This window comes from Botryllus schlosseri, chromosome 10, assembly GCF_051294905.1.
Source record: "Botryllus schlosseri isolate E-star chromosome 10, Bs_hap1, whole genome shotgun sequence".
Lineage (NCBI taxonomy): Eukaryota > Metazoa > Chordata > Ascidiacea > Stolidobranchia > Styelidae > Botryllus > Botryllus schlosseri.
Window position 1 is genome coordinate 16,551,206 of NC_137245.1, and position 11,343 is coordinate 16,562,548.

The following is an 11,343-nucleotide window of genomic DNA, read 5'->3' on the forward strand; positions in this document are numbered from 1 at the left end:
GCGAATCCTCATCACCATTTTATTAATTTTTTTTATCAAATCAATACATCACAACATTCTAATATAATAGGCTTACCATACGTCCTCTTTTAAGAGGATATTTTCCTCTTTTTTGACTTTTTTGAAAGTGTCCTTTTTTGAGATTTTGTCCTCTTTTTTTGAAAATTTAGGTCAGATTTAGAGCAAATTGCGAGTGATATGCCTCAAATTAGCACAGAAGTGAAGCTCCGACGGGTATTTCGGAGTGAAAAACGGTGATTTTAGCTCTGAGCGAAAAGATGACCTTTTTTTTTAGTCATCCACCAGGCAATATTTTGAGCTCTGAGCGGAAAAGATGACCTTTTTTTTTTTTTGGTCAACCGATCACAAAGTGGGAAAAATTTACCGGTATTTGAGAATTCTTCTCCGGTTTTGCATGTCTGAAATTTCTGAAAAAGTGTCCTCTTTTTAGATTTCCAAAATATGGTAAGCCTATAATATAAGGAAAAGATAGGAAGGTCCCGAAACGACTTGGAGTATAGTCTTTTATTCAGACATCCACCCCGGCCTACACAGCATGGAACTAAGAGGCATGAACATTGGATTTAAGAAAGGATAACATTCAAAGAAGCGACAGAAATGAATGCTGCATGTGTCGGTGGGCGAGGTCAATATCTCTGATTGCGATACGGTAATCATGAGCTTTACATTCAATAAGAAACTTGTCTAAAAATGATCTTCGTGTTTTATCATGATGTTCGTGGAACAAGGTGTAGGTTATGGTTTTAATTATTTCCTTGGTGACTAAATAGACCAGTTGTGGCCAAACTGGGGCTCCCGACGCGCATGCGGATCTTTATTGATTGCACTATGCAGATGTATTTCCCCTTCTTGCTGAAAGGTTTAGTTACGTTGGTATTTTTGATAGGCACGGTGTTGCGAATACGTTGGTCATTTTTCACCTGGCCGATATTCTTGATGTTGTTGTTTGTGGTATCCATGGTGGATGTCGACTACTATGCTTCACTACACCTCTCCACCTTTTTCATTTCTATTCCGTAGCTTCCCACTTGTAGCTTGGCTCACTTCCAGGCTTTTGTAAGACACCATGCACTTGCACGGATGAGATGACGAGGAGGAGCTGAAATAAACCTCCAACACTTAGGTGGACTCCTGGTCGTCGACCTTGCTCCGAATCGAACCCACAATCCATTGGTGTTGATGCTGTGTAACGTAGGCTACCATTAATACGCTATCTATAGCCCCAGATGTTTAGTCTGATTATAAAACAATGTAGTCTATCGTGTATTAGCAATATGTATAATATATTTGGATTGTTTCTTGCCTTAGGCCAGTGCTTCCTAATCTTTTTCCCGCCGCGCCTCTTTTTGAAGATTGTCTGGGTCTGCGCCCCTTATTTCAAGGACGGTAGTAAAAACAATGCGTAAGACTTCGAAGTCCGACCCGTCTTTTCCGGTTGAGACATCACTATTAGAAATATAGCTTAAATCGCGTCCGAGGACCACTCGACTGATTACCGCTATTATAAATGCAATGCTGTTCGGGATCAAATAAAGGTTGTTATAACAACCATCGGGTACGGGCTCTATCCATCTGGTTCGAGCCCGGTGTACACGTCCCGAATTCACATCTGTGACTGGCAATACGGAGACGCTAATTGCTTTCTGTGACTAGTAAATCACTTGAGATGGTTGTAAAGATCTTCGCTAACATTAAATTCATGTAACGTTCATGTGAGGTTGGGGGCAATATTCCCTCTTAGCTGCGCACGTGCGCAATTGCGCAGTGCTGACACGGTATCCGCGCACAGAAAATCTGAGCTGCGCATAAAAAATCCGAAATGGTGACGTTTTTTAGTCGTTACGCATTGTATTCTAAGGGACCGCGCAGTGAGTTGGTGAGTGCGCGCATACTCATGAAAAATTAGAGGGAACATTGTTCTGGTATTCTACTACATAATCATGTCTCCCTACTGCACCCTTTACTGCGACGCCATTTTTCTTCCGTGCCCGCATACCACCTCCTGAGTCCAGCGCCCCCATGTCACCCCTGAGCGTTTCCGCCCCCTTCGAAATAGGAATCGCCCCTTGGAGGGCGCTGGCGCTCAGGTTAAGAAACACTGCCTTGGAACAATTGGAATATTTACGCGAGTGCAGCTATATTACATACAGTGGTCGGGAACCTTTTTTGTCCGAAGAGCCATATTGGCCCTATCTTTTCCATCTCCCAAAGAGCCATACATGCCAATCAACTGTTACGTCACAATTGAAAAGTCATGACGTCCTGGTAGCGCTAATTCGAACTCACTATATGGGATTCCTCGTGTGCGCCATATTTTCTCTGTAAAACCGGTATATATTGTTCGAAAATAAAGCTCGAAACGCGAGGTAAGGGACTGACGGGTCGAGCCTCACCATTGATCCCGCAATCCATCGTAAGTAGCTTAGAATTTATTAATACTGATATTAATCGAATGTGACTGTCACAATGATTCTGAAAATCTTAATACTTATCGATTTCTCAATTCTCAAAGTATTCGGTGGTAACATAACGTTGCGCTACACGCTTACATGTTACCACCAGTACTACACAGAGCTTTACTTATCAATCAACAACGTGGATAGCTATGGCGTTGTTTGTAATTCGAGTTTTTAATTATGAATGTTACATCCGCAACGGTTCATTTCGCGCCGTAGATCAGGAAGACAATGTGTATTTGAAAACTGCATTTTGAAATAGGCGTCGCCATGTATTCTACGCTCTTTGATTAATCAACATATCGCACAACTAAAGATTTCGAGTCGAGTACATTAAATTCGCGAGTGATATTGGCAGCCGGCGCGACAGCAATTTAAATTTGAGGATTTTGAAAAGAGGTGGTCCGAGCCCCTAAACCTGAAGACGGCATTGTCTTTACCTCTCAAAGACATGTTTATACTGCCAGGAGACTAATTATTCTGGCCGTGATGAATATTTACCAACAATTCGCTGCAATATTGATCAATTCAGTACAAAAATAAAAATTTGGCAAAGAGCCATATCTTATACCCAAAAGAGTCATATATGGCTTGCGAGCCGTAGGCTCCCGACCACTGTGATAAAGCGTTAGAGTTGAGGAATTAAATTCGCGAATCGGGCTCACATCAACGTTTTATATGCGACGATGGTACATAGTGATCAACAATGAACTGGATATAAATCATGGTAGCGTTGGTCACGTTCATCTCCTGAATGATGCATATTCCTCTTACATTTGTATTGTAGGCTAATACTAGCAATAAGTGCATAGTTTAGCCACGAAAATGACATTGTGAAATAATTATTGTCAAACTGAAATTATGCGCAAACTTTCAAGCAGAATGAGAGGAAGAGACAGCTCTGTCATATTCGTCATGCTTCGCTCTATCATCACACGTCTTGAAACGTCATTACGAAGATGTTCGGATTCATCTTATTCCGCAAATGGAATTTGTGAAATCAAAGAATAGGACAGTTTTGTTTTGACACCTGACGCTTGAAGGAACTGATCTGCACTACTTTGACACCAAAGCAATCACCTTAGTTCGAACACCTTGCAACCCAGGTGAAGACTCACAGTATCGCCGAACATAAAGTTTAATTATTTCGCTTGCCTACACATCATCGTGAGTGAATAAATTCGTTTTGTTGATTTTTAGCGTTTCTGATCGCTAGGAACAATGGAACAGGTTTGGGAACATGAGCACTCAAGTCATAGGCCGGTGGTTCTCAACCTTTTTGTCGTCGCGGACACCTTTTGAACCGTCACGTCTAGTTTTAGGTAAAATATAGCCCAATTATTGTGCAACCATCATCTGTCTTGTGCAAATATTAACTGTAAGGTAATGTTGAACATCAACAAGATGACCTTTTTTTCTAAATAAGATAATACAATATGCAGAAATAGGGCATACTTTTATTATTTCAAGGCGAATTCTGTAGCTGTATTTCTTGAAATATTACGTGCCTTGGAAATGCGAACCTTCGATTGGATGAATGAATTTCTACAAAGATAGGTGAAGGCGAGTGTAGTAATATCGCGTAACGCTTCCGACGACATCTTTGAGTATGATCGCCACATATATCGCAGCCCTACAACATATAAGGCACAAAAATCGAAAAACATATGTATCACGTTCAGCCGAGTCATTTCTATCCAGCAGCTCATTTTTAAGTTATTCTGGAATACTGGTTATATGTGAGCTCTATCATAACAGAAGATGGATTCCGTGGAGAGGTTTTAATACGTTTATTTGCACAGAATACGAAAAAACTTCACGAATTTCTATTTCAATCGATTGTTCATTAATTTACTGAGACCGACAACTTCAAATCCAAAAGATTTTGCAAACAGTTCGAATTCCCCCTGATTGAATTAACTACACTTAGTATTATATTTTTTTCACAAACCCAACAAAACAACTTAAGCAGAAAGATGTCTTTATCAGTAAGCTATTGGAAATTTTGCAATTAAAATGAGTTTTCATAGGATGTTTCATCTCAGAAGGCCATTCTGCTGATGTGAGTCCTTTAGTTTCAGCAGACATGACGCGAAACTGCCTCATGATTTTCCTAATTTAGAAAATTACAAATTAGGTTCCTCGTTTTGCAATTCTATAGCGGTTTCGTGGACCCCATGAAAATGCTTCGCGGACCCTCGATTGAGAACCACTGTCATAGGCTGATAAAAGTGGATGGATGATCTACTGATCTCACTGTGCATTTAGCTAATTTTCACGTCATGAGTGCCCACTGCCCAGTTAAGACATGTTGCCAACGCTCGCTGCTCTCTCGCCTCCTAGCATACATTTTCAGATACTCCACGATTCTTCCAGATTTCTGGATGGTGTAGCGAGCAAAATTAGTGAAAGTTAGGATGGCACCCGTTTGTGCTATCTGTTTATCTGCTGAGTATGGGAGACCGCGGGGACAAGTAACTAGGGGCAAATGTAGCGATCGACGTCACCGCTAGTAGGATCGAGAAATCGCATTGATATTTTGAGTGTGCATGCGGTATACTTATGTCCCCTAACATATAGCTTAAGTTACGTTGAGCCAGGACGCGAAACCCCGGCATAATTTGGAAAAACGAAATTTTGGATGCTCGAATAAATATTTTCTGGTCTGGGATAATTTGATCAGAAGAATAATACCTCAAGTGGTTGCAACGTATTATATGTAGCTGGAACGTAGTCCGTAGTCTACTGTGCTGATAGGAAAACTAGTACTTGTATCGCTGGGGAAGTACCACACTGAGTCAGTATAATCATGGCCATGCTTATCAGCAGCAATTATAACACCCTTTCTCCCCGGTCTCCCCTACATATTTAGTAGCTTGTCTTCCACGAAAATATAATTTCTTCATTTGGCCAACACACCACAAGCTGGAGCGGCAGCAAGAAACTTACTAGAATCGGGACCAGTCGAGCTAATTTCTGCATGGAATAAGGCAAATGCCGCAGTGCTTTGTTGGAAAACATGATTCGGTCTATAAACTATGATGTCATAATCGGACATGTGAAATGCGATGGGTATATAGATCGTTATAAAGCGCTGACCAAAGAAAAAAGCTCTGCCTATGTCATTGACTTAATTTGACAAGTGGGAGCAAAAATGCTATTTTGTACCTGACGCTAGACAAGCACCTGATATTTACGTTACTAAATCGCTGTAGCCAATTCCTTCATCTGGTATGTTGGATAAATATAATCAATTACTCTGACACATGAATAGAAACCGGCGCACTGGAATATCTCTTACACGAAATACACTGGCCACCACTGATCAGACACGTCATTGAATATCAAATAGCAAGCAACATTTTATATTCATCACAGTAGTTCGTCAACACATGTCGGAAATAGTCGCCACCTCAGAGACGGCAACAGTGCCGCTCTGTATTATTACTGATGAGGGCCGCTTTTGCGTCGTATAGAGGACACCCCAAAGGCGATGGCAATTTGTACCATTTCCTGTTTACTGTATTGAACTTCCAATGAGTTGGGTGAGCAAGTACATCCGGTACACCGCCGACCAAGTACAAAAAGGTGCAGTCTGCAACCACGTCAAACCCCTTTATTGGGATGGGTAGGGTTGGTCCGGGCGACCACGAATGCAAACCAGAGAGGGATCTACGTAAGCACCCAAAGTGCGTTTTACCGACGGAATATAGAACATTACCAACGACTCCAACGCCATATCGGACATTCTCAGGCGATAGCGGTCGCACAAACACCCATTTGTCGTGTATAGAACAGTAGTATTCGACACTGACGAATCTAGACCGGTCTTTCCCGTAGCCTCCCACGGCATACATCCGTCGTTCCAACACACCAATTGACAGATCGCTCCTTTCAACATTCATTGATTTGCGGAACTCCCAGGTGTTTGTTAATCCGTTCCAGACTTCAACTTGAGCGGAGACTGCAATTGGATAGCAAAACGAGAGTGTTATCTCGTAAGCAATAATACCACTACCAATTGCTTATAATATATAGCCAAAGATGCAACAATAATGAAATACTCGGAGAGTAAATAGATTGGTGTTTCCAAATGTCCTCCTTTAGGAGGATTTGTCCTCTTTTCTCATGAAATCGAACATGACCTCCGGGATCGCCTAAATATTCTCCTTTTTGGAAATCTGTTCACCGTTATAGCTGTGACACCCAGGGTAATGGATTGGCTGAATTTGAAACACGCCATAATGACACGAATTCCGAAATGCGTTCGAGTGGGCAATCCGGTAGTAATACTGGAAAATTACCTTTTGTAGTCAGCACCACTGGATTATCGTTGAAAAGTTGGTAATTTGGGAGTCGAGTCGCGAACATGACATTTTTTCCAGTTAACACAAGATTTCTAGCACCAATTTTATAATCATATATTAATATAATTTGACTTTTAAAACTTGTAAAAAGAGTCCTCTTTCCCAGACTTTAAAATGTGGTAACACTAATATAGCTGCGTCCACTTTATCGACAGAGAATCGGTTGGTAGAATTTTATGATACTCAATTCGAGAGACCTTTCAATTGGAAAGAGAAGGCCGCGAGCAAGAATTCAAAATCGGTTGTCACACAATTTTGCCCACTCCGGATGCGTTGGAAGGTGGTGGCCTTTGTGGAGTAACATGCCATGATCGGGTAGTATAGTCACGGACCGCACGCATTTTGACGCGTGGCTTTCTAATTTTCTTAGGGACATGTTGGTAAATTCGTTGGTCGATTACCGAGTTTGAGAATAGTGACTCCCAAACTATGTGCCGCTAATCTTTGCGGAATTCTGGAAGGATACAGTATAAAGAATTAAATAAGGCATACAGACAGGTATATATGCGACGTAAAAGTTGGTGATAAATAAGCACCAATCATCTCATTACCGATAGAGTAGGATAATTGCTATGTTAAGTTAGAAACTCCCATCTTTCATCTTCGATTTTCGGTTATAGTTCTACGCATATTCCGGTTCGTATAGTGGTGCTAACTCCGCTAGCGTGATGGGAGATCTGGCCTCGATTTCCGGTATAAAGATATTTTAGCACTTCAAAGTAGCTTATTTATACAAATCTCCGTTAAATATTTCGGCAAAGTATTTTTAGCTATACCAGCCAATTGCCGTCGAAATGCGTGTATTTTCGTCAACAATGCAAACACGTTTCAATCGTAGATCGTCGCAGTGGTATTAAAGTGACTTATGGCCATTCTACAAATTTTGATAAAATTCACTTTATGTGAAGTTTTTATTCTCGTTCGGACGTAGCTTTGCCGTGATTAACTTTGAAACAGCGAGACAAGCATAAACATGACCAGGATACGGACAGAAAATATGAAAATTAAACAAAAACTCGATTTTCTATCAATTTGAAAAATGGATCTCGAAATTTGTAAAATTGAACATAAGTTACTTCAATACCACCGCGACGATATGTTCGTATAAAGAAGGACATCCGTCGCATTAACAGGTGAAAGCAGCTCTTTTAAAAGCAACTTCATTCTCTGTAAGTGTGCCGCGATCGTTTTATAATTTTTACGATGTGCCACAAGCTGAAACGCTGGGCTGAGAGGAATACAGCGAGAAATAATTTTGTTGCGACGATATTAACTGAAAAGCTTCGCACATACCTCCTTCCTGACCAGTACCTCCGACAACATACAATTTCCCTTCGAGTATCGCCGCACACAAACTGTACCTAGCGAGATTCATCGGTTTCTCGCGTCTCCACCGTTCACAGGCACCCGCTTTCGGATTGTACACAAACACAGTGTTAGTGACATGCAGATTACTGTCGTTGCCGCCAATAATCCATATGGCATTCTCGTGCGTAGCGACTGCAAACTCGGTTCTATATCGAAATACTACGTTATATACATTGTGCTGCAACTACAAAACGATAGAGATGACCACCTTGCTTCTGGCATTTTGTCAGGTATCACGGTCCATTTTTCCTCGTCGAAATTAAACTTTTGAAAATAAACGGCAGGGCCGGAAATCGAAGGTCGTCCACCAATCATATAAAGAGTGTAGAGACTTTCTACAAAAAGGCGATTCCAAGCAATCACAAATAAAGACGGAAATGTCGCAATCAAACATAACGGCAACTGCAAATTGACAAGCTAATAAAAATATATGGAAACCTATACAACACGTGCCTACGGAAAATTGCGACAGATATGATCAAAAAATCTTCGATCTTAACAAAGTTGTCCTGAAATCGGCATGAAGTCGTAGTGATCCAAAGTTGACGCGTACTCGAATTTATAATTGAGACATTGTTAGGAACTGATTTAAGTAATTCCTATATAACAGTGAACGCAGCGATTCTACAATTCCGTAACGCTACCACTGCGGCCAGGGTTAATTTATTGCTGTTTTAAGAGGCTATAATCGAAGACTGATCTTTAGAGGAAAGGGTTTATCGGGTATGGGTCACAAAGGGTATAAATTTGGAGCGCCACCGCACCAAAGCGACCTTTTAATATGTAAGTAATATTTGGTGCAGTTCTTGGAACAAAATATTCGTCGCGCTTCGCACGATCTCCTGTGGATATCGTACGTATATCCTGCGTATCGAAAGTCTGTGTTTAGCACTATAGCCAATAAGCAAGATGCGCAGAAAAGTGGTTCCAACAATGTGGTTTGATCGTGAAATAAGCCGATGCTCATATTGCACAAATTGGTTTGATGTCATAAGAATTGTCCGACATTTAATTATCTGGAAGTGTCTAACTTGCACTGGTAACACTAGGCCTAGTTAGTGGGCGGAAAAGAGCAGAGCCTTAACCACCGCACCCAATAATTTGAGCATTGAATGCCAATAATTTACAAAAATGAATCAAACCATAGTCTCAATTGTGAAAGAATGGTATATTCCTTACATTGCTTAACACCAGTGGAGTCTGTTTGATCGCTTTAGTCTAAGGCTGTGGTGCAACGTGCGTGTGAGGGACTATTATACTATAAGATCATTGCGAGGACCGGGAATATAACGAACGAAGGTTATGGCCGACCAGCGACGGGTAATTTTGGTTTAATCTCCACCATTTGGCACCACACTTTGCCAGGCAGCATGTTCGTCAAAACTTCACGTCTTCAAGTGTCCTGGCGTGAAAAGGGTAGGCAGCCCAATAACCGTATGTAATAGTCCCTCACCCACACGTTTCACACCACGCATGCATATAAGAGCTGCGTTGTGTACCTTCTCCATTCCAAACATGCCCTGCCCGTACAAATGTAGCATACTGATTTTGAAGAGACATTATTTCGATGTGTGTGGCTTTGGGTCGCAAAACGCTATTAAAACTCAGGTTTGGGTGGCGTTCTAAAAAGTTTAAAAACCAGCGCTATAGGAAAACTTATCCCTGGTTCAGGCTGTTCCCTCACTATGCCTATTATAATCCTCGTACTATATAAGGCTATAGTGTACCTTGCTGCAACTCCGATGGATTGTTCGACGGTCCCTCCACTTCATCATCCTTCGTGCTTTTCAACATCATTCCTCCCTTACATAGCACGACAAACCTAAATGAAATGAAAACTAAAATATCTGAGAATATACAAGCAACGGTGTGAGTTTCCAACGCTTAAATGTTACAATTTATAACTGAAATGCGCACAGAACACAAATTATGACGACGAAACGGGATTAAAATCTCGCATATTAGAGACACTCGGAAATATGGCAGAACGACATACAGTTCCGTTCGATTGCTGGTTTGACACCAGATGACCGTCGCCAAAATATCCACCTCCTAAGTGTTGGAGGTTTATGTAGTTGCCATACAACCCGCGTAAGCGGTGTCTCACAAAATGTCTAGGATGAGCGTAGGCCGTTTCAAGACTGGCCAGCTCATTGATCATAAATAGGAATTACGACGAGGTGCAAAATCACTACTGATGTCGAGACACCGTGAATATCAACAACACTATGCAATAGCCTATACATACGACCCAGCTCACTGAAGTTGGATCGAATCTTCAAAAGTCAAACTCGTTGGCAGGCGGGACGCGAACCTCGGAGACTACCAGACAGTTTGTTGTGATGACAGAGATCAGTTATAATTGATTGATTGAGTCCACGCACTGAAATACCAGTACATTGCAACGTCTCTTCCAGAATACGGCGGTAAGAGTACGACGCGTTGCTGACATCATGGCACAAGGCTACATCGAGGTATTATATTATAGAATCATGGCGATTATCACTGGCGGCTTGTCCTATAGGGCAACTAGGGCATTAGTCCACCTGAAATCTGTTCAAAAACAATGCTTTACTATTTATAGACTAGGGTTACCATATTTATGTGGCACAAATTCCGGACGCTCTTGAGCGCCCACTAGCGGATTTCAAAATGAGGTATGAGCACATTATGGATCAATATGACGTCACTCCAGCAAAGCTTTTTCAATCGACTAGACGTGGTCACGATCCGTTTCAGGAGTAGATGGTTGTGTGTTGTCAGTTGTAACCAGTGCCGAAGCCACCTTTTTTTTAGCCCCGTCCCGCCCGAATAAACACTGATCTTGGGCCCACCGTAGGGCAATCGATCCAACTTCTGGGGGCTTACTATATGCGTCTGGTCGTTGAATGAATTATGTGAATAATATTGTTTCTTCCATATATCACTATATAATTTTGATCCTCTCTCCGCCCACATAATCAGAGTTAGCGGTAGAGGTGGTGGAGGATGATGACTTCGAAAAAGCAATGAGCGTGATTGTACATTGTTAAGGATTGTTCATTTCACACCGATAAGATTATTTATTAGCCTGAGCGCACTACAGTACTGAGCCATATTAACATCACACTCCATTTCCAATTCGAAAATGT

The 11,343-nt window shown here is 41.5% G+C and overlaps 1 protein-coding gene across 2 annotated transcripts; it reads right to left on the bottom strand.

Annotated features, from left to right (window-relative positions):
* Positions 1-5,706: 5,706 nt before the first annotated feature.
* Positions 5,707-10,092, bottom strand: LOC145447717 (uncharacterized). Of its 2 annotated transcripts, none has more exons than XM_080325968.1 (4): positions 9,940-10,092; positions 8,421-8,547; positions 8,138-8,358; positions 5,707-6,441 (listed from the first exon to the last, which is right to left on the bottom strand). In XM_080325968.1, exons 1-4 carry the CDS (start codon positions 10,007-10,009, stop codon positions 5,891-5,893), a joined length of 969 nt encoding a protein of 322 aa, XP_080182094.1. In that variant the 5' UTR covers positions 10,010-10,092; the 3' UTR covers positions 5,707-5,890. The 2 variants fall into 2 exon arrangements, with proteins under 2 accessions (XP_080182094.1, XP_080182095.1); XM_080325969.1 differs by having other exon boundaries at positions 8,421-8,543; positions 9,940-10,080.
* Between the last annotated feature and the right edge of the window lie 1,251 nt (positions 10,093-11,343).

Coding starts and splice junctions, on each gene's coding strand:
- LOC145447717 (XM_080325968.1), bottom strand. CDS start 10,009: ATGATGTTGAAAAGCACGAAGGATGATGAAGTGGAGGGACCGTCGAAC. Junction 8,548..9,939: donor TCCATCGGAGTTGCAGCAAG/GTACACTATAGC, acceptor GCCTTTTTGTAG/AAAGTCTCTACACTCTTTAT. Junction 6,442..8,137: donor AGGTACTGGTCAGGAAGGAG/GTATGTGCGAAG, acceptor ATCCAATTGCAG/TCTCCGCTCAAGTTGAAGTC.